The sequence below is a fragment of the Salminus brasiliensis genome, chromosome 1 (genome assembly GCF_030463535.1).
Source record: "Salminus brasiliensis chromosome 1, fSalBra1.hap2, whole genome shotgun sequence".
Lineage (NCBI taxonomy): Eukaryota > Metazoa > Chordata > Actinopteri > Characiformes > Bryconidae > Salminus > Salminus brasiliensis.
In genome coordinates, this window is record NC_132878.1 from 677,580 (window position 1) to 704,043 (window position 26,464).

At 45.4% G+C, this 26,464-nt stretch overlaps 2 protein-coding genes across 2 annotated transcripts; both read left to right on the forward strand.

Annotated features, from left to right (window-relative positions):
• The first annotated feature begins 964 nt into the window (after positions 1-964).
• senp3a (SUMO specific peptidase 3a) lies at positions 965-11,530 on the forward strand. Its single transcript, XM_072692662.1, has 11 exons — positions 965-1,143; positions 3,785-4,554; positions 5,485-5,640; positions 5,810-5,921; positions 6,037-6,184; positions 6,820-6,867; positions 7,948-8,025; positions 8,652-8,789; positions 9,259-9,342; positions 9,832-9,882; positions 10,673-11,530. The coding sequence occupies exons 2-11, from the start codon at positions 3,897-3,899 to the stop codon at positions 10,781-10,783; spliced, it is 1,584 nt and encodes a 527-aa protein (XP_072548763.1). The 5' UTR covers positions 965-1,143; positions 3,785-3,896; the 3' UTR covers positions 10,784-11,530.
• An 837-nt stretch (positions 11,531-12,367) lies between these two features.
• Positions 12,368-26,416, forward strand: LOC140563429 (eukaryotic initiation factor 4A-I-like). The gene is made up of 11 exons (XM_072688857.1): positions 12,368-12,410; positions 13,246-13,300; positions 13,623-13,755; positions 14,556-14,695; positions 15,134-15,302; positions 18,243-18,352; positions 20,041-20,184; positions 21,716-21,853; positions 22,995-23,084; positions 24,089-24,168; positions 24,906-26,416. The coding sequence occupies exons 1-11, from the start codon at positions 12,388-12,390 to the stop codon at positions 25,048-25,050; spliced, it is 1,227 nt and encodes a 408-aa protein (XP_072544958.1). The 5' UTR covers positions 12,368-12,387; the 3' UTR covers positions 25,051-26,416.
• Positions 26,417-26,464: the final 48 nt, after the last annotated feature.

Consider the following 26,464-nt stretch of genomic DNA (forward strand, 5'->3'; position numbering starts at 1 on the left):
GCAGGTAATGGTGCAGGTAATGGTGCAGGTAGTGGTGCAGGTAGTGGTGCAGGTAATGGTGCAGGTAGTGGTGCAGGTAATGGTGCAGGTAGTGGTGCAGGTAGTGGTGCAGGTAGTGGTGCAGGTAGTGGTGCAGGTAATGGTGCAGGTAGTGGTGCAGGTAGTGGTGCAGGTAATGGTGCAGGTAGTGGTGCAGGTAGTGGTGCAGGTAATGGTGCAGGTAGTGGTGCAGGTAGTGGTGCAGGTAGTGGTGCAGGTAATGGTGCAGGTAGTGGTGCAGGTAATGGTGCAGGTAGTGGTGCAGGTAGTGGTGCAGGTAATGGTGCAGGTAGTGGTGCAGGTAGTGGTGCAGGTAATGGTGCAGGTAGTGGTGCAGGTAATGGTGCAGGTAATGGTGCAGGTAGTGGTGCAGGTAATGGTGCAGGTAGTGGTGCAGGTAATGGTGAAGGTAGTGGTGCAGGTAATGGTGCAGGTAGTGGTGCAGGTAGTGGTGCAGGTAATGGTGCAGGTAGTGGTGCAGGTAATGGTGCAGGTAGTGGTGCAGGTAGTGGTGCAGGTAATGGTGCAGGTAGTGGTGCAGGTAGTGGTGCAGGTAATGGTGCAGGTAATGGTGCAGGTAGTGGTGCAGGTAATGGTGCAGGTAGTGGTGCAGGTAATGGTGCAGGTAATGGTGCAGGTAGTGGTGCAGGTAGTGGTGCAGGTCTGGGGTTAAGGTGATATTAAACTGTAGGTGAATAAGGGCGTGTTGGCTGCAGGAAGGATGGGGTGTTCAGGCTACAGCAGAACCCCAGCGTCTCTTACTCGCTACTGTTTTAAATAAATGCATTATTCATGAGCACTGTTGTGTGCGCGGCTATGATTGGTCAGACCGAATCCCGAGTTTCGGATCGCGGGTTCTGATTGGAGATTCCCCGCGTGAGGTCATCTGCGCGCGGCGGAAGCGGAGTGTTTTCGCCGTAAAGTCGCGCCGGCGCTCAATGAATGAGACCCAAACAGAAGCCGAGGCGAAATTAAACCGAATCAAACCGAATTAAACCGAATTAGCCCGAATTTTATTGTTTAGATCGGTTTAGAATCGGTTTCTGCTCCTAAGAAAGAGAGTAAACTCGACCGATCTCGCGCTGGGGGAGCTCCGGGCTGCAGGTGAGTGTTCAACCGAACACACACACACACACACTGAACACACACACACACACACACACACACACACACTGAACACACACACACACACACACACACTGAACACACACACACACTGAACACACACACACACACACTGAACACACACACACTGAACACACACACACACACACACACACTGAACACACACACACACACACTGAACACACACACACTGAACACACACACACTGAACACACACACACACACACACTGAACACACACACACACACACACACACACACACTGAACACACACACACACACTGAACACACACACACACACCGCTCTAATTAAGCACTCTAACACACTCCTGCTGCAGTGTTTCCTGGCTCGGTTCGTGTAAACAGTCCTCCGGGTTCGGGTTCGGGTCCGGGTTCGGGTCTGTGGATCAGAGACAGAAATAAAGTGATCAATTAATTTCCAGCGTAAATCTGTTAATTAAACCTTCCTGATTGACACAGGGTATTATTATTTAGTGCAGAGTGGACGGACCTGTTATTAATATATATATATATATATATATATATATATATATATATATATATATATATATATATAAAATCAGGCATATAAACGTATTTACATGGTCGAATAGACAGTTAATAAGGTTTTAACACAATTACAAAATAAAAGTCCCTTTAACAGAAAGCTTTACTATTAGTATACTGCAGCGCCTCCCTGAGCACAGAGGTGAAGGGCCTCGCTGAAGGGCCCAACAGAGGCAGTATAGCAGACCTGGGTATCAAACCCACAACCCTGTAATCAATAACTCGAATGACGGCGAGCTGTTACTGTGCACAAATACACAGTCTTTATGCACAGGTCTCAAAGCCACATGTTGCTGCTGATTCTGACTGGAAATAACTGAATAATTCTGCTACAGAAACCTTCCAGACACACTTACTTACTTTTGCACACAGTCCATATCCATAAAAATATCAAATAAAATGATCCAATCTGTTACATTTATACAATAATGTGTATTAAAATGTTGGTCTCTGAGGATGATGACTTATTAACACTCAACATCAGTAATACATGGAGCACGAACTAATCAGGTGCACTTTCAGTTAAGATCAGTTTCCACATAATCACACATATATTAACTTATAATGAATGTATATATATATATAAATTATACATGTAATTGTATCTCTGATCATTTGTTGTTCTCGTATTACGTACCATCCGCCAACCCTGTTATGCTAATCTCCCTCATGCTCAGTGATATTTGACACATTATCATAAAGTAATATGAGTAAACATGATGTGTAGAAAGCCATAGAGAATAGAAACCGATTCCCTGACTGTTTTAAATTATTTGAAATTAGCCCAGTTTTGGCCCAAAAGAGAGAAACCCACACACTGCTCATATTTAACACAGTGAATAGGTGTAATATGAAATCCTTCACTCATTAAAAGGGGAATTCTGAGCTGAGCTCAGTCAGAGTCGGGGGTCCGATCTGAGCTTCACTGTAGAGAAACTGACCCACTCTGATCTCTGTACTGAGGAGGTGAATGGAAGCAGGCGTCGGTCGCCATGACTACAACAACACAGATACATCCCATAATTTATCTCCTATCCAAACCCACCAGTGCAGCTACACGAGTCTTCTGAGTTTTATATGGAATGATGATGATGATGATGATGATGATGAAGGTAAAATAGTGAATAGAGAATCTGAACTAATGCAGTTTTCTTTAGGGACTACTTTCTGTAGCAGCACTACACCCTGCAGCATGTATCCCTCCACCATTTTAATGATCTGGTTCTAAAAGCAGGTTCTAGAGCCGAACTCTTCTCAGAACTCTGGTAGAACCGTGTCTCAGGCATCAGGCAGCGTCTTCATCACCATTAGGTGAAGAACTTTCTGTGAGGGAGCTCTAATTACTCTATAATGCTCTATAATGTTCATATGATCCACACGCTCATTCTGACAGACTGTAATACACTACAGGAAGCGTAGGGGGCGCTCTATAATGCTCTATAATGTTCATATGATCCACACACTCATTCTGACAGACTGTAATACACTACAGGAAGCGTAGGGGGCGCTCTATAATGCTCTATAATGCTCATATGATCCACACGCTCATTCTGACAGACTGTAATACACTACAGGAAGCGTAGGGGGCGCTCTATAATGCTCTATAATGTTCATATGATCCACACGCTCATTCTGACAGACTGTAATACACTACAGGAAGCGTAGGGGGCGCTCTATAATGCTCTATAATGATCATATGATCCACACGCTCATTCTGACAGACTGTAATACACTACAGGAAGCGTAGGGGGCGCTCTATAATGCTCTATAATGCTCATATGATCCACACGCTCATTCTGACAGACTGTAATACACTACAGGAAGCGTAGGGGGCGCTCTATAATGCTCTATAATGTTCATATGATCCACACGCTCATTCTGACAGACTGTAATACACTACAGGAAGCGTAGGGGGCGCTCTATAATGCTCTATAATGATCATATGATCCACACGCTCATTCTGACAGACTGTAATACACTACAGGAAGCGTAGGGGGTGATATTCCATTGTTTCAGTATTAGTCTGGTGATTGTTGTTGTTTTTTGTTTTTCAGTCTTGAATTCCTGCTGAAGTGTGTGTGCTCTGTCTGGCCTGCTGTTGCAGTGTGTGTGTTAGCGTGTTAGCGCGGAGTCAGGCTGGCGCAGGTAGTGGGCTGCTCGTGGACCATGAGGGACAGTGCTAGCGGCCTAGCGCAGACGCACTGGCCCGATGAGCTAACGCTAACGGCGGATGAAGATGGCTCCGCCAGCGGGGGCTCAATCGGAGGGGGGCATCTGATGAACCCTTCGGCAGCTCAGTACGCGCCCAGCCCGGCTCAGCTCAAACTGGGCCGCGGGGCGGAGGACATTAACACGTGGGGCGCGGAGTACACCGTCCCTGAAGAAGAGGAGGATGAGGAGGAGCTGGACGGAGAAGAAGATGAGGAAATGGAGGAGGATGGAGAGGCGGTGGATGAAGACTTGAGTTTCCGTGGAAACGATACAAGAGAAGGAAACTGCAGGTTGTTGGTGGCGGCCTTGCGGCCAGCGCACAATCAGGTAGGCCTTAAAGCCAGGGACTTTACTGAGTACCCCTCCCAGGCCTGGCCCAGCGGGCTGGGGTTGAGTCGACAGGTGCGGTTGGGCCACAGAAACCGGAGATGTCTCAGCATTCGGTTCCGACTAGCGCAGCAGTGGAGAACCTGGCGGCAGAGGGCGAGGTGGGTGGGGTCTGTGGGGTTCAGAAGGACTCGCTGGAGGACCAAGAGGAGGCGCCAGAGGCAGCCAGAGAGGGCGCTGTCACACAAAGAGCTGCAGAACCACCAAGGGGACGGAGACGCAGCAGGTGAGTGATCAGCAGTGATCTCTGGCTGTATCCTGTGTGTGTGTGTGTGTGTGTGTGTGGGAGACTCTGCGGTGGTAGTTTTTAAAGGCAGATTAATAATGCAGTGTGATTTTCACCCAGCATGTATCTGACAGGTGTGGTTTTAGACTCTGACAGTAAATTCATGTTAATCCAGTATGAATTGTAACTATTTGGAGTGTAAACTGTGGTGTTTACAGTATAACACAAATAATAATAAAAAACAGTACTGATACACAACATGAAGAACATTTGCACTAGGATTATTGCACAGCTGTGCAGATGTTCATTTTCTGTACATGTTTTTTCTTATTATTCTTTTGATTATTCATTGTTTAGTGTGTGTTTCTCTGTGTAGTGCTTGTTTGTGTGTTTTCTTAAATGTGTTGCATTTGAGTGATTTGAGTCCAGTATGAATCTGAATCCAGTGTGAATTCTAATCCAGCGAGAGCTCAGAGCTGTCCAGAGCTGCCAGTGCTGGACTATCTGTGTTCAGTTTCTTCTGAGTTGTTTACACCTAGGTTTTCTAGCAAACCTAAAATATATTATATGTACTCTAAAAACAAGGTTCTTCAAGGGTTCTTTAGTGAAGGCAGTGGTTCTGTGTAGACTCTAGGTGCTGAAATAGTTCTTTGGGTTGGTGGAGAGAAACTCGTGTTGCTTATTTATAGCACAGAAAAGGGTTTGCAGGACTAGAGAACCCTTTCTTAATAAATATCAACAGTGCAGACTCTAATCAGTCTACAATTAATTAAAAATTAATAGACTATAAGCTTTCAAACTGTTTTAAATAATCATATTAATAATAATACCTTTAGGCTTATTAAGGGTCTGGACTCTGTGATGTCCACAGGTGGAGCGGTACTGATGAGAGTGAACCTAAAGCCCTGTGGGTCTTGTTTGTTTTCTCAGACTGCAGCTCAAACAGACTCTCCGTGTGTAAAGATGGTCACGGCTCCGTCACGCCGGACGGTGATGGACAGAACTCTCCCTGTGGTCTCCCAGCAACCCGAGACCGGCCCAACCCTCAGAACCAGCTCAGCAGCGAGCACATCTCCTGTGTACAAGGTACAGATAACGGCCTGCGGGTTCTCCATCCCAGTCCTGGTGATGGACTCCTGCGGGCTGAGTGGGTGGGGCTAAAGTGCTGCGGGCTGAGTGGGTGGGGCTAAAGTGCTGCGGGCTGAGTGGGTGGGGCTAAAGTGCTGCGGGTTGATTGGGTTCTGGTGTTCTGCAGGTATTCTGGATGAGTTCCTGCAGCAGTACGGCAGTCTGATCCCCATCCACGTGGACGAGGTGGTGGAGAGGCTGCAGAGCCTCTTCAGCGAGAGCTTCTCCAGCCCACACAGGTCTCCCACACCTTCATCATCCGTCATCTTCAGATGACCTTAGCCTACAGTCGGTGTGTGTGTTCTCGCTTTATCGAGCTGTGTGTGAGGCTGTGATTTGCTGGTCTGCCCTCAGGAAGGTGATGGTGCAGCACCTAATGCAGTCGTATCAGCGCATGTCCGGAACGGCGATGATGAGGGACTTCCGGGTGAACTACAAACGCCACGTTCTGACCATGGATGACCTGAGCACACTGTACGGACAGAACTGGCTCAATGACCAGGTACAACTTTAATCATTACTGTGGCGCCCCCTGTCCCGTCTGTCCCGATGAGCTACAGCACATTAGACTCACCTTTACCTTCTATTTCCTGTAGTCTTCATATTAATTGGGATAGTTATTGTTTTTAGATGTTTTTGTTATTAGGAATTTTTAATTTAATGATTACTGTAAGAGAATCCTTTATTAGTCCCACAGTGGGGAAATAGTTTTTATTATTTGAGTTGTGTAATTTTTGAAAAGTCGTACTGTTAGTGTTGTAATTTCATATTGTTTGGTATTATTAATTGTTGTTATTGTAAATTCTATGTTTTTAAAATAGTGTTTTTTATAGTCTTATTGTTTTATTAGTAATCTTTTTATAATTATTACTGTTATTAGAATTTTTTTGTTTTTATTATTTTATTAGTGTTTAAGTAATTGTTACTGTTAGGTTAGAATTTCATGTTTTACTTTCTATTGTTTTAATGTTTTTATTATTGTAAATTAATAATTAGTGTTATAGGATTATAATTTTGTATTGTGTGCTATTGGACTTTTTAATGCTGTAACCACGGACACACACTGTTTATTATTATTATTTAAAAATGTATTTCTTAATATCGTGTGTAATGTCTTTAATGGTCTGTTTCCTCAAGGTGATGAACATGTACGGAGATTTAGTCATGGACTCAGTTCCTGATAGGGTAGGAATCACACACACACACACACACACACACACACACACACACACACACACACACACACACACACACCAGATTCCATCTATCAGACATGTTTGGTATCTTCAGTCTAGAGATGCTAGGCTAACACTGCTAACAGACACTGGACTCAGACTGTCACCAGTTTACTCATCTCTGGAGACACGCCCCCTAAACCCGTTCCTCTCTCAGAGCTCCTCCAGATCTTCATTAGCTGGTAGATGGATGAGGTTTAGGAGACGGTGGGACTTCCTTTAGTCTGTAAACCCAAACAGAACCAGAACCACAGAGCTGAGGAACGCTGGAGGAACCGGAACCACCTTCACCTCAGCACAGTGTGTGGTATCGCTCCGCCCACTGCGCTCCAGTCTGAGGGTGGAGCAGCTCTACAGAGCGGGACGTGATGAGGAGGAAGCGTAGCTCCGGTTCTGGATTAGATGTGTGAATATGGTGTAGCAGTGCTGATTTTGGGGGGACATGTCTACACAGATGAGCAAATCAGTGTTTGTTAGCAGCGTTAGCCTAGCATCTCCTGTTGTACAGTACAGAGGCTCTCCTCAGATACCGAACACATCTGGACTGATCGAGTGAATCCTGATAATCTCTCTCTCTCTCTCTCTGTGTGTCTCTCTCTCTCTCTCTCTCTCTCTGTCTCTCTCTCTCTCTGTCTCTCTCTCTCTCTCTGTCTCTCTCTCTCTCTGTCTCTCTCTCTCTCTCTCTCTCTCTCTGTCTCTCTCTCTCTCTCTCTCTCTCTGTCTTGCTCTCTCTGTCTCTCTCTCGCTCTCTCTCGCTCTCGCTCTCTCTCGCTCTCTCTCTCTGTCTCTCTCTCTCTCTGTCTCTCTCTCTCTGTCTCTCTCTCTCTGTCTCTCTCTCTCTCTGTCTCTCCCTCTCTCTCTCTCTCTCTCTGTCTCTGTCTCTCTCTGTCCCTCTCTCTCTCTCTCTCTCTCTCTCTCTCTGTCTCCCTCTCTCTCTCTCTCTGTCTCTGTCTCTGTCTCTCTCTCTCTGTCTCTCTCTCTCTCTCTCTCTCTCTCTCTCTCTCTCTCTCTGTCTCTCTCTCTCTCGCAGGTTCATTTCTTCAACAGCTTCTTTTATGATAAGTTGAGGACAAAAGGATATGAAGGTGTCAAACGGTGGACAAAAAATGTTAGTACCCCTGTGTGTGTGTGTGTGTGTGTGTTTTAGAGACTCAGTTCTGCATTATTTTAACATGTTTGTTATTGTTGATGATAATAATATTAATAATAATATTAATTAACAGTGCTGGGGAGGGTGAAGCCTAGCATATCCTCCTGGTAACTGTTAGCACTTAGACAGCTGCTCCACTCTGGAGGCAGAAGAAGCTTATTTAACCCTCCTGTTGTGTTGGAGGTCAAATTGATGCAAATTGATGAGTTTAAAAATACATTTGTTGGGCTATGAACTGTGTTCAGCTGAATTAGTGCAATGAAAAAGTGTTTGAAGAGAGACATTCATTCATTCATTCATTCATTGAAAGACATGCCAAGCCTGCAGCCACAAATATTACATCTAAATAAAGTGTAAATAAAGTCATTTCAATAAAACGTGTTTTTTTAATCAAAATAAAATCAGTGACAAATAATTGAGTTATTATTCTGAACTAGCTGTAATCTGTCAGTTAATTACACTAAAATGTTTCAAACTGTAAATATGTTAAATGAATAGTAATGGAGGTGAAGACGCTGCTTGCTCAGTTAGTTGAACGGGCGTCTGTTTGACCCGGGTCACAGTCTCTGTTCCATCGTGTGCAGGTGGATATTTTCCAGAAGAAGTATCTGCTGATTCCCATCCATCTGGAGGTCCACTGGTCTCTGGTGTGCGTCAACGTTCTCGAGCGCACCATCACCTACTTCGACTCTCAGAGGACCCTCAACCGCCGCTGCCCCAAGGTCAGGGGGCTTCCTGTGTTGGTGTAGATGGATGTCTTGGTGGGCTGCTGTTTAATGCTGGAGGGAGCTTGTGTACTGTAAATAAAGCCACGAGGTCTTAGTTACAGTAGCAGTGTGTGAAACTACCTTCACCATGTTTGGAAGCTGTACTTTAGCCTGGCTAGCTCTCACTGTGAGCTGAAGCTGACCTGATTCTAAACGGTGCTCTATTACACCACCTAGAGGAGATTCAGATAACATAGGAGTTCTGGGACTTCTACACACCTCAGTCATCACACACACTCACCGTGAACTCACACACTGTTAAGGAGGAAGTCTTTAGGGGAATCTGTCCGATTGGTGGGGAAAGTGCTGTTGCTATGGCAACACGAGAAAATGACCAATAGCATGTTGTACTGGAAGCAGTGTTACAGGGTGGGGGTGGGTGTTCTGATGGGGTTCTGGTTAAATTGTGGTTCTGTTGTTTCAGCACATCGCCAAGTACCTGCTGGCGGAGGCCATCAAGAGACAGCAGAGAGACTTCTACACCGGCTGGAGGGGCCTGTTCAAAATGGTAAGCTGCCTGCCTGCCTTCCTGCCTGCCTTCCTGTCAGCCTGCCTTCCTGCCTTCCTGCCTGCCTGCCTGCCTGCCTTCCTGTCTGCCTGCCTTCCTGCCTTCCTGTCTGCCTGCCTTCCTGTCTGCCTGCCTTCCTGTCTTCCTGTCTGCCTGCCTTCCTGTCTTCCTGTCTGCCTGCCTTCCTGCCTTCCTGTCTGCCTGCCTTCCTGTCTTCCTGCCTTCCTGTCTGCCTGCCTTCCTGTCTGCCTTCCTGTCTGCCTGCCTTCCTGTCTGCCTTCCTGTCTGCCTTCCTGTCTGCCTGCCTGTCTGCCTGCCTGTCTGCCTGCCTGTCTGCCTGCCTGTCTGCCTGCCTGTCTGCCTTCCTGTCTGCCTTCCTGCTATCCTGCCTTCCTGCTATCCTGCCTGCCTGCTATCCTGCCTGCTATCCTGCCTGCTATCCTGCCTGCCTGTGTGCAGTGTTGACTCCTGTGTTTTGGACTGTTCTAGAACGTGGCCCGGCAGAACAATGACAGTGACTGTGGAGCTTTTGTCCTGCAGGTGAGGCGCCTCCTCTCTCCTCTCTGCTCTAGTTTGAAACAGATGAAACTCAGTTTATGTTGATTTAATTACTGGATATTTTAATAATTACTGGATATTTTATTGATTATTGGATATATAAACAGAGCTGCAGAATTGAATTCAGTGTATGTTCAGAACAGCCTGACCCGTCTGAGACCCATCTGAGACCCGTCTGAGACCGCTTTTTAGAAACCAAGACTGATATAATTGATCATTTTGGCTGAATTAATTTAGTAAAATTTATGCATGTGATTTTATTTATTTATTTTATAGTTAGCTTTAAGAGAACCTCCATACTTTACATTACATTTACTTTACTTTTACCTTCCATTCAGATCATTTAAATTACTGTTAAATTATTTTAGTTTAAATTTGCTTTACTTTTAGTTTCATTTACTTTTGATTTATGTTTCATTTAAATTACCTTTATACCGTTTCATTTTGCCCGCTTTAAGTTTGCCTTCACTTTTGACTTACTTTGCTTTAGTTTAGTTTATTTGAGTGGAGTTGACTGGTCTCTGTATCTGCTAATACTGAAGACTTCAAGATGGGCGTTGTAACAGGAATGGGGCTATAGCGCCACCTCTGGTTTAGATTTTCTTTTCTGAAAAGTAGGAGTTTAATTTTGGTTTCAGCTTCAGTTTTACTCTCATTCTTCTCACCATTAAACCCACACTGACACAGTCTCTCTGCGCTGCAGGGTGGTGTTAGTGGTAATAACCCTTATACGTACAAGCCTCCTAACTCCCCCTCTCCCTCGTTCTCTCAGTACTGTAAGTGCCTGGCGTTGGAGCAGGATTTCAGTTTTGGGCAGCAGGACATGCCGAAGCTGCGCCGGCTGATGTATAAGGAGTTGTGTCACTGCAGACTGTCCCTGTGAGGACGTCCCCCGGACCACCCGCCAAGAAGAGAGAGGGGTCCAACGCCTCTGTTTCCACCCGGAGTTCAGTGGACAGACGCGGCGATCTGCGATTTCTGATCTTTTTCCAGATGTGTTAGCCTTTTGTGGTTTGTTTTTGTTTCCTCTTCATTTTAGTTCTTTTTCCTGCGGCTCTCCGGCCGCTCGTTTACTGGGACAGTTAAAGAGGACGTTTTCTGACCGTGTGGGAGACATGGACATAAACTTACCTGGTGCCGGCCATTTCTTTGGCAATTTTTGTATTTTTTGTTATTATTATTATTGTTATTGTTATTGTTGTTATTATGGCTATTGTTGTTACTGTTTTTTTTCTTTTGTGTTGTTCTTGATGCTGGTGACTTGTATGCTAAGTGCTGAGGCACTTCCATATGTTCTAAACAAGACATATCCGTCGTATTCCCCGACGACGGAGTGGACCACGACGCCATGTTCCTGTTTCTGTTCTGTTCGGTCACTATTGTTTGTAGTTGCTGTGTTTGAGTGATCGCCATGGCAACAGAGCAGCTGTAAATTAAACCATTTTATATCTTTTCAGATGCAAACGATGTTGAACGCGTCCTAATAATAAAGCCACGCTCAGCACAAAGTAGGAGTTTCCAATAAAGTGGCCAGTATGAAGCACCAGGCATGTGTTTCCAATAAAGTGGAAACAGTGAGTGAAAACACTAGTTAGGTGTTTCTAATAAAGTGGCCCATGATGGAGGCACAAGGCAGGGGGTTCTAATAAAGTGGCCAGTCTGAGGAAGCATCTAGTGGAGGTATCTAATAAAGTGTCTGGTGAATAAAAGCGCAAGAGAGGTGTTTCTAATAAAGTGGCCGGTCTGTGGAAGCGTGAGGTAGGGGTTTCTAATAAAGTGGCCGGTCTGGGGAAGAGTGAGGTAGGGGTTTCTAATAAGGTGGCCGGTCTGGGGAAGCGTGTGGTAGGGGTTTCTAATAAAGTGGCCGGTCTGGGGAAGAGTGAGGTAGGGGTTTCTAATAAGGTGGCCGGTCTGTGGAAGCGTGTGGTAGGGGTTTCTAATAAAGTGGCCGGTCTGGGGAAGAGTGAGGTAGGGGTTTCTAATAAAGTGGCCGGTCTGGGGAAGCGTGAGGTAGGGGTTTCTAATAAAGTGGCCGCTCTGTGGAAGCAAAAGTAACAATTTATAAACCTTTTTTCATTTATTTTCTTCTAAAACGTATTTTCAATTACCAAAGTAATGTAATTTAATTACACCAACAGTTCAGTACTGTCCCTTTAATTACTACAAAAATTCTGGAGCCAAAAAAGTTCGCAGCTAAAACGTCATCTGCGACGTCAGCCAAATCATCCAATCACGTTGTGTCTGCTCATATCTATGTCCAATAGGGATACATCGAGGGTGGTCCTCCACAGAGTCCCGCCTCCTTTTCTCATTTTTTGGCTCGGTGAGGCGGTGATCATCCGTTACGCCGCACGTCGACCAATGAAAAGCGAGAGAGTGCTGTGCGGCACGTGATGGATGGCGCAGTGCTCCAATCAGCAGCAAGAGTTTGACTCGTGACGTGGAGGTATAAAAGCCGCTTTCGCCGCGAGTTCGCCCTTTGTCATAATGTCGGCAGGTTATGAAGAGAGGTAGGAGAGCGCTGAGGCGCGCTGTTTTCTCACTTTGTCGATTTTGACGCGTTTTGTGACTTTCCAGACGTCGATTAGACGACAGGGTGTTGTGTAGTGCTCTGTGTTTCTCATAAATGGTGAGGTTTAAGGGTCGGTAGCGCGCTTTCCCGGCGCGGTGGCGAAAAGGGAGGAGAAGGAGAGCAGTTGGTTAGCCTGCAAGCTAACGCGGACTAGCTGTAAAATAACCCCCAATCTGTGGAAATTACACCCATCACCCTGCGCCATGCTTACCTTTTCTTTATAAAGAGAGGCTCTGTCGATTGTTTTGGCAGATTAGGGGGACACATTGGTCGAGATTTGCCAGTTTATGGGGAGTAAACGTCAGTAGCATCAGTTACCGTTTAAAATGTCCCTCACACACTAGCCCTGTTCCCTATGCCCTAAACCCTACATCCTACACCCTCAGTGTCCCACATGACGCCCTGAACTCGAGCCAGGTCCCTTCCAGATGACGTCTGTGTAGGTTTCCAGTGGTGTACTCGACGCTGTGGGCTCTGGGAAGTGTGCACAGGTTCCCTCAATAAGGCAGTCCTGGTTCTGCTGCGGTGTGGTTCTGCAATTGACTGTCAAGTTCATCTCCGCTGGAAATGTAGTGTAGCTCACAGCGCCCCTAGAGGCAGACTGAGGGACTGCAGGGGGGTCTGGGAACACTAACAAATGCAGTCTTTTGTTTTTATGGTCTTTACTAATCACTTCACTGATTATTTTATGTGATATCCAGGCTAGTGGTGTGGAACTGACCCGGTGTCGATGTGTTTACTGATCCAAAACAATCCTTTTTTATGATTTGCAGAACCAGGGAGCGGGACAATGGGCCCGAGGGCATGGAGCCCGATGGTGTCATTGAGGTGAGCAGTCCAGGACCACCTTTCGCTTTCTGTTGGTGGAGATGGTAATTCTCTGTCTGGATCCGGTCTGTTTACAATGTCTCCTGTTGCTGCTGGTGGACCAGGACAGGTCTTGACCCCTGTCCTGACCCTCTGAAAGAATGTTCTTGCACTTGGATGTCAACTTTCCACAGCTGTATGTGCTGAGGGGGTGTAAAGAACACCTAGATAAGACCTAAGGGAGGTGTGTGTGTGTGTGTGTGTGTGTGTGTGTGTGTGTGTGTGTGTGTGTGTGATCAGCAGGACGAGTGTTAAACAGAATTTCTGTGATTTCTTTCTCCAGAGCAACTGGCATGAGATCGTGGACACGTTTGACGATATGAACCTGCGCGAGACTCTTCTCAGGGGGATCTACGCTTATGGTTTCGAGAAGCCTTCCGCCATCCAGCAGAGGGCCATCCTCCCTTGTATCAAGGGTAAGAGCGCAGCAGTGCAGATGTTACAGCTGTGAGAGCGCGGTGGTGGGCGTCCAGAGATGCGTTTAAGCACCGACAGCAGGTTTGCTGCAGCAGCTGCTCGTCTCGGTTAACTCCTCTCTGCGGACTGGCTGATATTTTAAAATTGGACAAAATGGCCGCAAATATCAGTGTTTACAAAAGTGCCCCTCCTCCTGGGAGAAGAATCCGACAGTCCAATTAATCTAGACTCTTCCTCACTGTTTAACAAAAGTCCAACCAGTATCCAAAACATTAGGACCGCTCCCAAATGAAGATAACAGTGTTGAAGTGGTAGCAGGCGGTAACGGTTCCCCTAGTCGTGGAGAGATGGGCAGCGTGTGAAGGCCTGAGACACTTTGACAACTCGGCAGTGATCTGAGGAAGGACAGAACCCCAAAACACGAGGCACATTGACTCGCCAACCCAGCTGTGTGGAACTGACAGAAGTTCTGCTGCAGCACCACAGGAACAGAACTGGATGATGGTTAAGGGAGGAGGAACAGTCAGCACCATGCAGTGATCCATGCTGCATATGGAGCTGGGTAGAGCTGCAGACTGGTGGGAGTGCCCATGCCAAACCCCATCCAGTCACATGAGCGTCAGAACTGGCCTTTAGAGTGCTGGAAAGTGGCGGTCTGGTCTGACGAGTCCGGTTTTCTTCATCCTTTGGACAGGACGCGTCTGATCCGCCTTCAGAGGCCCTGTAGAGGGAGTGAGTGAGGATGTCTGTTTGATTTATTAAGTTTATTAATTTGATTTATTGATGTTTGTGTTTACAGGTTACGATGTGATCGCACAGGCTCAGTCTGGAACAGGTAAAACTGCCACCTTTGCCATTTCCATCCTGCAGCAGCTGGACCCAGAGCTGAGGGCCACACAGGCACTGGTTCTGGCCCCCACCCGCGAGCTTGCCCAGCAGGTTGGTACTGCAGCACACACTGGATCTAGACTGGATATGCTTTTTGTTTTTTTATTTTAATATTTATAAAGTTACATTTTTTCTTTACTGTTGAAAGTGAATCTGTTTCTTAGTTTTAAGAATCTGTGCACTAATTATGCTTTTAAAATGCTTTATATATAAAAATCACACAAACATCAACATGGCAGGTTTACAGGATAACGGCCTCACTTTCGGAGGACAGTGTAAAGTTTCAGTGTCTCTATCGCACCGTGCACAGGCGCAGTAGATCTGCGGTGTCTGATTACACTTTTTAAGCCTTTCTGTTGCTTTGTCTAGATCTAGGGTTTTATTAATCTTACCATGTTAACATCGTAGTAAACACTGCAGAGCAAAACACAGCAATGCCAGATTTGTTATGGTGAAGGGGATGACTCTGCTGTGTTTGTGTGTGTGTAGATCCAGAAGGTTGTGATGGCTCTTGGAGACTATATGGGAGCAAATTGTCATGCGTGTATCGGTGGAACCAACGTGCGCAACGAAGTGGCGAAGCTGCAGGCCGAGGCCCCGCACATCGTCGTGGGAACGCCAGGCCGCGTCTTCGACATGCTGAGCCGCAAATTCCTCTGTACGTACATTAAATTCAGGTTGCTTACTGGGCTTTAACGAAATCTCACCTTTTACTATATCTGTTGTTTTTCATTAAACTGTTCTCTCATTTCCTCGCAATTTGCTTCCACAACCACGCCATCGCTCAGACCTATCCAGCTACGTCCTCACTAATGCTTTCATTAGAAAACGATCTCAAACAGATACAGCTTCCTGTCTGATCTGTCCTCGCTAAACCGCCGGAAATCCAGCACACGGTTTGCTGAGTGGCAGGAAATACCATAAAGGAGGACGGCAGTATAATCTTCTGTACCATCGTTCTGTTTTCAGTGTTTTCATGTCTTGAATCCAGTGAATGTAACCTCCATCACTGTACAAACTTGGACCCCAGTGTCAGAACACACCCGCCACAGCAGAGACAGATACTCTTTCTCCCTCATCACTCTCGTCTAGATCACACATCAGCGGAGCTGTTTACCTGGCTTTACTAAGAGTTTGGTATCTAGAGAGTATCTGGATCTACTTTTATTGTTTTCTTTACACTCATCATCAAACTTTCCACTGAGATCAGATGAGCTCGGACTCCCGCTTAAAAAAACACACCAGCATGTTCATTTCCATTTCACTTCCTGTAAACAATGGTTTTTCATCCTGCTCCTAGATGGACTCGTGTCTGTCTGACACTATTAATATCACCACTATTAACTTTCTGTTGTACCTGGTTTGGTAATTTTTATCATTAATGTTTAAAACTGTCTGGCCAGAGGAGGATGGGTCCCCCTTGTGAGTCTTGGTTCCTCCCAAGGTTTCTTCCTCCAGCTCTGAGGGAGTTTTTCCTTGCCACTGTCGCCGTTGGCTTGCTCACGGGGGTCTTTGACGCTTCATGTTATTTCTTCTTTCTTCTCTGTCTGTTCTTTATTAAGTAATAATTATGTAAAGCTGCTTTGTGACGACAACAGTTGTAAAAAGCTCTATACAAATAAATTTGACTTGACTTGACTTGACTTGACTCTAGGAGACTGGGGGTTCTTCTACAACGAGCAGTGGAAGGTTCTTGCGTTCCTTTAACGACTCTATCAGGAAAATGACAGCAGGGAACTCTACTGCTCTCAAGCATGAGCGTACACAGCGAGAGATGGAAAGAGAAGCGAAGATCCTCAGTAATTAGCCTCTGAATGTTTGAATGATGAACATTCGTTATTGGTCAGTGTGTAGAGGGTCATCCAGGTCCTGTACTCGGCTGCTAGTTGAGGCTGCTGCCTCTTGCCTGTCGGAGCGTTTCCAGAAGTCTGCAGTTCTGCCCGTCCACTCACTGACACTCCCTAACTAAGAGCCTTCATAGACCCTGGTCTGCTTTCTCCATGAGTTCAGTACATTTGGTCAAGTGTGGAAGCTGGTGATGAGCCCTGCAGCTGGCGGAGAACCCATCTCGGGTCCTTCTCAGTGGTGCTCTTAGGTTCTTGTCGGAAAGGCTTGTTGTGGACAGTGGAGGTGGAAGGCCGTGTAGATATGGAGGGCTGTTCCTCGCCACTTGAGTGTTCCTATCCGAGCCAAATAATAAAGCATGTCTTGCAGAAAAGTGACGTATGGAATTGCACAATTAATCCACGGTTCGGGTGGAGTTCGCCTGAATACGACTGGCCGTAATGAGCACCTCCGCCAGACGAGCCCCCCATCGAGTGTCCGTCTTAACGGCTTGGAAATGCCGGGGGAGTGTAGGCAGGTGTAAACGTGGCAAGAGTGATTAAACACAAGTGCTTTAAGGCAGATGTAGGGAGGTGGACAAGCTTCAAACAGACTGCGCCTTCAAGACCGATATATGTAAATGAGACTGGGTTTGATTGGCTGCCCTGTACTGAGCCTCGTTCAGAAAGCGGCCTGTGCTGAAACGCGCCTAATAACTCCACAGTGAAGTGAATGTGAGACTAAGTGAGTGGCAGACGGAGACGCTGGGCTCGGTTTCTGACAGAAAGGCCGCACTGTGAGCTGCTCCTTTAGAGTGCGGCTGAAGTCTGGGGCTGCCGGCTGATTGGTCTGCAGGTTGTTTACGTTGGGGGACCCGGCTTTTCCGGTGTAGATGCCCAATAGTTCCTGCAGCAGAGTGATACTACATTTGAACAGTCGCTCACTGTTGGCACACGTGCGAAAGAAGGACCTGTGTGTTAAAGCAGGACCTGGGTGTTGCGCTACGCAGTGGTGGTCAGATTAGAATCCAGCCTCTAGTGTGGCTGTAAATGTGCTGCATTGTTTACGTTTGACGTCCCGGTGTGTTTATAAAAGCGAGAAAGACCCTTCCCTGTAATATGGGCTCTTAAACTAAACCACGTCTGATTTCTGTAAATCATCAGGCCCCTGCAACTCATCCAGAACACAGCAGGTCGGGTCGTCTTCAATGTTCCTAAACTCAGCCATGTCTCTTCACTGGCTTCCTGTAGCTGCTGCCCTCTTCAGATTCAGACCCTGACTCTGGTCTACAAAGCCAGACTGGACCAGCCAGCCCCTCCGTACTTGATGGCGATGGTCAGAAGCTGATCTGCACCAAGAGCCCTTCCAGCTTCAAGTACGGCTCGGCTCGACCCGCCATCCTTTAAGATCCACGGAAGACGAGGGTCCAGACTTTTTACTGTCCTGCACCAAAGTGGAGGAACGAACTTCCCCTGGGTGTCTGAACAGCAGAGTCCAACGCTCGCTGTCCTCAAACCCAGACTGAAGACCCTCCTCTTCTGAGAGGACTTGGGTGAATAGAGTTCTATGGTCACCTTACTGTCGTGTTTAGTAATGTCTAAAGATTAGAGGATCTTTGAATTATTAGTCTATTCTAACTAGCTGAGGTTTTTTTGGGTAAATAGCAAAGCACTTTGTAAGTCGCTCTGGAGAAGAGCATCTGCTAAATGCCGTAAATGTAATTGTGTGGCTTTGTTCGCTCTGTTGGTGACGCCTGTCTCTGTTTCCTCCTCAGCTTCCAAAAATATTAAAATGTTTGTGCTGGATGAGGCTGACGAGATGCTGAGTCGTGGCTTTAAGGACCAGATCTACGAGATTTTCCAGAAGCTCCCCAGCAGCACGCAGGTGAGGCTGGGAAACAGGGCTGCACTCAGCTGAGTGGGATGGCGTCGGTGGAGTAGTATTCACTAGGGGCGTGTTTAGGGTGACATCTGAGCTCTTGCTCAGTTTGGGGTCTAAGTTTATCTAATGTGTAAAATAAGCAAACACCAATAGAGCTGGTTATGATAACAGTAAGCTATTCTGATCATATGGAGGAGACTGTTAGTGCTTAATAAACACTGATCAGCTGCAGGGTTTATTACTAACAGTGTAATTAGACTGAAGGGTTCATTAGATGAAGAGCAGCAGATGTTGAGTAGAAATCAGTGTTCAGTACAGGAGAGGACCTGAACAGAAGTTTATAAGAATCTGATACTCATGTATTTAGTCTGTAGTTACATGTATTGTGATCAATATTGATTATTGCAAAGATATCTTTCAATATTGTGATATAGTATTTTTGCCTTGGTGTCCAGCCCTACACTTGATTTGACACATTGGAATTGAATCTTGGGATTGAACTTGTAGAATATTGTAGGAAATTGTGTTTTCAGATAGACTCCAGGTCCAAGGCAGTGAAATGCAGTAAATGTCTACAAGAAATGCAGTTAAAAATAATAGCTTATAAGAGCAGAATGTGCTGTGAAGAAGAGCTGGGCAATATGACACTTTATTATGTTGTGATGAATTAAATTTATCACATGATACAATATGCTTTTGGAAGCATATGGAGGATATTGGTGCTTAATAGACACTGATCAACCAACAGTGTAATTAGATGAAGAGCAGCAGATGTTGAGTGTTACTGTATTCTGTGTGGGAGAGGATCTGAACAGTAGTGTTTAGATGTCGTTTATCTCCCATGCCTCTATTGTGATATAGTATCTCATATCGGTATTTCATATCGCCCAGCCCTGGTGTGAATATCAATCTGATTTTAGGAAATATTCCAAAATGTAATCTTTTCATAGAAATGTTGGGAACTTTTGGCAACAGCAGACATGAAGGCTTAATAATACAAATAACTGATGGTTGCAGCTGCCAGGTTTCTAGAATCATCTGGGTGTGTGCTGAACATGTGCTGAGGGGAATGAACAGTGAATTTAGGGGGTGTGGTCTCAATAGCCCTTCAGTGTGTAATGTGCCTGAGATTTAGGAGCAGCTTTGCTATTCAACTGTTTTGGGATCAGATCTAATTATTTTAGCCAGGATTATGCTTCCATATATTTTTATCAACTATATGATGAAAGTCTTACCTTTAGCTTCATATGTTCCCCTTTTATTCCCCATTTTACAACCTCATATATGATGAATTAAAAATCCTTGTACAAATTGGTAGAAAAGTGCAGAATATTACTTACAGTCTGTTCCAGATAAATGTCTATAGTGTTCAGTGAAGAGTGAGTAAATGCTAGGGTTAATTAGGTCTAGTGTCCAGGAATACCACTGAAGTATTATTGCTGTACAACAAACCCTTAAATAGCTGTGTTTTAATACCATGTGCAGTTTATTTTTGTCAGTGGCTCTTGGACTGAATTTCACTCTATGGTGTAACTCTGATTCCACTAGACTAGTCTAATCAACCTAATCAATAACGTGGCGTCGTCTCTAATCAGGACTGTCAGTCAGTCTAACTCAGGACGACGGTCAGTGTTCAGTCCTGAGTGAATGTGCTGAATGTAACTGTAGGCTTTGTGTGTGTTGGCCTGTAGGTGGTGCTCTTATCCGCCACCATGCCCGTGGAGGTGCTGGAGGTCACCACCAAGTTCATGCGTGAGCCGGTGCGTATCCTGGTGAAGAAAGATGAGCTGACCCTGGAGGGTATCCGCCAGTTCTACATCAACGTGGAGAAAGAGGTGAGAGCAGTTCTGCAGATCAGAGGTTTCCTCAGTAGTGATGATCATATTAATTTAACGAGGCGTGTTTACAGCAGACTTCATTCACTGTGATTCAGGTAGCTTACATAAACACACCACAGCTTGGGTGAAATGGGCATCAAATACAGGGCTTATAGAAGAGTAGTTGCCTCCCTTTACTGTTTACCTGCATTTCCTCAGTATAAGTGATTAATGCGTTTTGAAATTTCCCATCAAACTAACTCTGTGATGAACATCCTGCATAACGGCATGCTGCTGAAAGACGTTTGACGTGTCTGTTTCTGAGGCTATGTTCACATTATCAGACTGAAGTGACTCAAATCAGATTGTTTTGCTTTGATGTGATGCAGATCTGTGTGGACGTGCCAAATCCCATCTTTTCAAATCCGGTTTGAGTCACTTTTGTGCTCATGGATCAGAAACGAGACGTCTTCATCTCTTTGCCTGATGTACACAAGTGTACATGTGCTGTAATCAGACGGCACCAGCAGTGCGGCATAACCTGAGACACTCTGGTCAGGCTGGCCAAATCCCATCTGAGTAAAAATGTGGATGAATGAGGCTGTGGTTTGAACGTAGCCGAAGCTTGTGCTGTAAACTGGGATCAGTGTGGTCACTGAGGGAAATGGTCACTAAATGTGTAAGGATCATTTTTCCTGAAAACGCTGGATGACTAATGTTTGATAGTGTTTTATATAAGATACTAGATGAAGCTGAACTGTTACTTTACGTTATGGTTCCGTACGTCTCCAAACAAAGGAAAGGCAAGCGTAACTAGATTAAACCTTAAGGTTAAAATTGATTATAGTTTATTACTTTTGGAAAGTGTTTTTTTTATTTTGGCTGTCATCTCTGAGCCTACAGCCTTTCGGTTGGCTTTCTTGGCCTCTGATATGAGCAGGGCTTCTATTGGCTGCTTTTGCTCCACTGAATAACCTATAAGATCGTTCAGTCACATCGTAAACCCCCGGCCCTCGTGGTGAGGGTCCCAGCACTCTGCTTTTATAGCACCCTCTAGTGCTTTAGCGCAGTAGTAGTGTCTGGAAGAGTGAGAGGCTGTTCTCCACTGTGGCCGGGCTTCTCATCCCTCTCCACAACTAAAACACAGCACACACTCGTACACACACAGCTCTGCACTGCTGTCGTGTGTGTGTGATTAATTTCTACAGTGTAGGTTTCAGTGTAATTCATACTGATGTTTCACTGATGTTTATTATTGAGTAAGAACTTAAAATATTTAATCAAATGACGTTTAGTGAAACGTTGCGTTCTGAATTAAGATGTTCTAGATTTTAGATATTTTAGATTGTAACTCCTGCATCATGGGCCGTCAAAGACTGAAGACTGGTCATAGGAGCTGCTTATAGCTGATTCAGTGTTTTAGCAGTTCCTACAGTTTTAGTTCTGTTTTTAATGGTTTATTTTAGAAAAAGGTGTTTAGATGTAGTTAAATGACGTTATGGGGCTCTTTTACTCAGTGTCTTGCTTTTCCTCCTCTTGATCTTGTTAGGAGTGGAAGTTGGACACCTTGTGTGATCTGTACGAGACTCTGACCATCACCCAGGCTGTGATTTTCATCAACACTCGCCGGAAGGTGGACTGGCTGACTGAGAAAATGCACGCCAGGGATTTCACCGTCTCTGCTCTGGTGAGAACACACACCTGTTTAACTGCCCTTGTGAACTGTGACTGTACAGTTGGCGAGGCTGTTTGGGAGTTTTCAGCAGAGGTTCAAACGCTGGTCCAGTATTTTCTCTTTATAAATTAAAATAACTGCAGCTTTTTAGGTTCTGATTTGGGACCCTGGGCCTGTTTACACCTGGCATTAACATGCCTTTCATATGCAGATGGCACCTGGATCTACTCTCCTTGTGTTCTGCTTACACTCGTCACAGAAATGCGTCTCATTACTGTTCTGTGTAAAAGAGTACAAAATTTCCCTTTTACTTCCTGTAGCCGCCAGGTTCTCAAGGTTGGTGGGGGGGGGTCCCACAGCAGTGGAACAGTAGATGCTTCTCATTCTAATTACAGCTGTAAAATGGCTACGACTATTGAACACGGTCATCCTGCTGTCATCTACCAGTACATGTGTGAGAACGCAAGAGAGCATAAGAAACCAGTAGTTCTAACCGTAATAAACATCTTCAGCTGAAACCGAACAAAATTAAACTTTAGGTTGAAGCCCAAATAATAATGAGGGTTTTATTTAATTAGCATGTTCATTTTATTTATTATATAAACATTAATTTATTATATAAAATTAATGTTGCCACTTTTTTCACTACTGCATAAATTAAAGCCTAATTGTCTTCTCAAAGAAAAAACTATTTGAATAATTTACTGAACACTGAATATTTACCTCCCAGCAGACACAACAAAGCATAATGACTTAAATCAAAAGCATTTAATTAAAGTGGGAAAGCTGTGGCTTTTAAGGTGAAAGGGAAAATTGGGGGTGAGTCTGTCTAATAAAGGGTCTGATCTTCAGCTTCATGACTGATTCAGTGAAACTCGAGCTGAACCTGGTGTCTGACTGCTCTCTGTCCTGTGTTTAAACACGCGAGTGATTCTCAGGTTTTCTGACGGGACGTTCTGCTGACTGCTGCAGTAGTGGTGCACTGTAGACCGTGTTGGTGTGTCTGACAGGCTGCTGCTGAGCTAGTGGGACTGACTGTTAATGGACTGTAGGAGGAGCCAAAGCCGTCTGTGTTTGTAATTAAATAAAAAAAAATCCAACAAAACTGTGTTAACTGCATCTCTCACTCGCATTCTCTCTCTCTCCCTCACAGCATGGGGATATGGACCAAAAGGATCGTGATGTGATCATGAGGGAATTCCGCTCTGGGTCCAGCAGAGTCCTGATTACCACTGATCTGCTGGTGAGTGTGTGCACACAGCTCTCAGACCTCTACACAGACCTCGACCCCTGACTGCACTGGCATATGAGCGATAACATACTGCAGTAAGGAGCGGACAGACGCACTCTCCGTTCTCAGCAGTTACTCAGTGTGTTCTGATCCTGCTGGTGAACACCAGCACAGTCTCCACAACCATATTTATTCAGTCCACTGAATAACCTGTAACCTGTAACTGCATGATCCACACACTACGCTAGTACAGTAGGGTTCCAGAACTCAGACTCTTTAGCACCCCCTAGTGCTTCAGGGCAGTAGTCGTGTCTGGGAGATTGAGAGGCTGTTCTCCACTGTGGTCGGGCTTCTCGTCCCACTCCACAACTAAAACACAGCACACACTCGTACACACAGCTCTGCACTGCTTTCATGTGTACAGTTATTTGTACAGTTTGGATTTAACTATAAATAAAGGTATTTATAAATTGATAATTAAATATTTGAAGTAATTTGGGAAAACTGCATAAATTGTAAGTGATTTTGAGATTAAACATTCTGGATATTAATGTTAAATGAACCTGATTAAATTAAATGATTAAATCTTTTAATGCATTTGGGAATGGCAGTCTCTAAATTATACTAATGTTTGGTGTTTCCAGATGTGTAAACACTGTTGTGTGTCCTGTGATTATTTCTGAGCAATAAGAATATAATGTTTAATTTGTTTAAGTAAATATCATGAGCAGTTTAGCACTGAATGGAGGTTGGTGTGGCACAACAGAACCACTTCCAGCCAGTGAGCTATTACACCACTGGGGTTCGATTCCTGGTCTGGGTGACTGTGCTGCGCTACACCAATAAGAGTCCTTGGGCAGAACTCCTAACACTGCACTGACCCTCCTCTGTAATCCCAGTAACCTTGTAAGTCACTCTGGAAAAGAGCGTCAGATAAATGCCGTAAATGAATGGCTACAAATGAAGAGTCTTCCCCTCAGGGTTAATGACACTGACCCGAAGTGTTTCTCCTGCAGGCTAGAGGTATTGATGTCCAGCAGGTGTCTCTGGTCATCAACTATGACCTGCCGACCAACCGGGAGAACTATATTCACAGGTAAACACTTAACACCCAGCACTGCACAGAAGGGCCTGTCCCAATCCAGTGAAAACTACTCCCCTATTCACTACTGCTGTTCCCCTATACGTCACTGCTTCTCCTCAGAGAGGCGGCTGTTTTTTAGGCCTGTGATATAAGCAGGGTTTCTATTGGCTGGTAAAGACCAGTAAAATCTCTCAATTTGTTTACATTCTGTTTCTACCCCCGAATACCTGGAAGATCTGGGACTGACATTTGCTCATTCAATTTTAACTCCAGCACTCATGCTGTGGGGCTCCAGCACTCTTTAGCACCCCCTAGTGCTTTAGAGCAGTAGTGATCTGATCCCTCTCCTCAACTGAAATATGGTAAATCCACTCTGTATGGTAAAGTCAGAATGATGGATAATCACCTCACCTCATCCCCAACTTGTCCCCAAAAGTACTGGATGGAGCTCCTCCACCATCATTCCAGAGAACACAGCTCCTCCACTGCTCCACAGCTCCTCAATGCTGGGGGGCTTTATACCCCTCTAGTCCACGCCTGGCATTATTAGGCAGCATGGAGCCAATAGGGTCATGATGTTGATCTGCTGCAGAGAGTCCTATTCTATTGGCAGTACCTCTCTACAATAGGTGCAGCAGAAAATAGCTGAATTAGAAAAGGGTGTCCACAAACATTTGGACATAGTGTCTGTGGTAATACTGCCACTGCTACAAACCTGTGTACTTAAATGTGTCTCCTCTGATTGGCAGGATTGGCAGAGGAGGCCGTTTCGGCAGGAAGGGCGTGGCCATTAACATGGTGACTGAAGACGACAAGCGTACGCTGCGCGACATCGAGACCTTCTACAACACCACCGTCGAGGAGATGCCCATGAACGTGGCCGACCTCATCTAAAGAGCCAATCAGAACACAGAACCGTCTCCATCCTCCCCGTCATCCTGAGGGTAGCGCACAAATCGGGGTTTCCTCACTAAACCCGGATTGTTGAGGCTTATAGTGAGGGCTGTCCAATAGGAATGTTCCTGATCTCCTATTGGATGGGCTGGCCTCAGCCTTAAAGCGATAGTTTGTCCAGAAAAGGTTTTCCTCAGATGTAGCCATGAGGCTACGCTACGAGCAACAAGCAGTAGAACCCGTATCCCAGCGATCAGCCTCATGTCTATTTTCCTGCAGCGTCAGAAACCATAAGCAAGTCTGTTAGCTTACTAATCACCTCCACACAGCTCGAGGAGCTCATGCTAATTGGTGGAGTATACGCTTCCATTGCTTGTTAGCTACATTAGCTTCATAGTTCCTGGTCTGGTTCTAGACAACATTTGGAGTTTGGTATCTCTCCAAACTATCGCTTTCAGTCCTGGCTCTCCGTGGAATCCTGATTTGTGGGATACCCCACCGCTTTCTCTCTCTGGGTCACAGTTTGCATCCTAAAGTTGGCGTCCGTTTGAGTTTCAGCCCCTTCAAATTTCATTTGCAAATCGATCTTGATCAACATAAGCTAGCTAGCGAAGTAGCTTAGCGTGACATGTTAATGTGGCTAACGATGAGTGGCAGGTGGTAGCATGTTCAGGAGACACAGTTAATTCACTGTTAGCAGCGTTAGCATTTTCACCTGAACTCTTCCCTCATCATTTTGGCCACCTTCACCTCGGGCTAGCATTAGCACTGCTAACAGTCAGACACACTCACTCCTGTACCGTCAGATATGCTACTGGGAGTTGTGGTTTTTGGCCAGAGGATTGGACTACACGTGCTAACATGGTTAACCGTGAACAGAAGCCAGCAGCTGCGATTAGCATTTTAGCAACTACTGATGCTAGCCGGCAGCTGTTAGCTTGTGTTTAGTGTTAGCCGTGTTAGCTTTCTGACTGAGCTGTTTCCTGAAGCACTGTTTGAGCACTTAATGTAGGAAAGCATTTTAAAACCGAACTGATTACAATTTATTACCAAGACCAGAATGTATTTTAGCCTCCACAGAGAGGATTATGGGTACTATTATGGTCGCAATGAGCCAGAACTGGTCTAAGTTTGACCAATCAAATAGAACGCCAGAATGCCGCCTGCCTGACCTTCAATACGGAAAAGTGAAGCCTTCAGTGTGAATGTCCAGAAACTCTACCGCCCTCTAGTGGTAGGAGGTCGTCTTAGGGTGCAAAACAGGTTTTCATACAGCAGCAGCAGCAGCGTAACCTATTTATTGTTCTTTTATACATTTTTTTTTTCATCGGGGGAGGAGGCGACTTTAATAAAGCTCCAAACTGAATCATTACATGTTTGTCTCTTTATTGACCGTTTATCATTTAACCCCCTC

Coding starts and splice junctions, on each gene's coding strand:
- senp3a (XM_072692662.1), top strand. CDS start 3,897: ATGAGGGACAGTGCTAGCGGCCTAGCGCAGACGCACTGGCCCGATGAG. Junction 5,922..6,036: donor AGCTTCTCCAGCCCACACAG/GTCTCCCACACC, acceptor GTCTGCCCTCAG/GAAGGTGATGGTGCAGCACC. Junction 9,883..10,672: donor GTGGAGCTTTTGTCCTGCAG/GTGAGGCGCCTC, acceptor TCGTTCTCTCAG/TACTGTAAGTGCCTGGCGTT.
- LOC140563429 (XM_072688857.1), top strand. CDS start 12,388: ATGTCGGCAGGTTATGAAGAGAG. Junction 15,303..18,242: donor GCTGAGCCGCAAATTCCTCT/GTACGTACATTA, acceptor TTTCCTCCTCAG/CTTCCAAAAATATTAAAATG. Junction 24,169..24,905: donor CGGGAGAACTATATTCACAG/GTAAACACTTAA, acceptor TCTGATTGGCAG/GATTGGCAGAGGAGGCCGTT.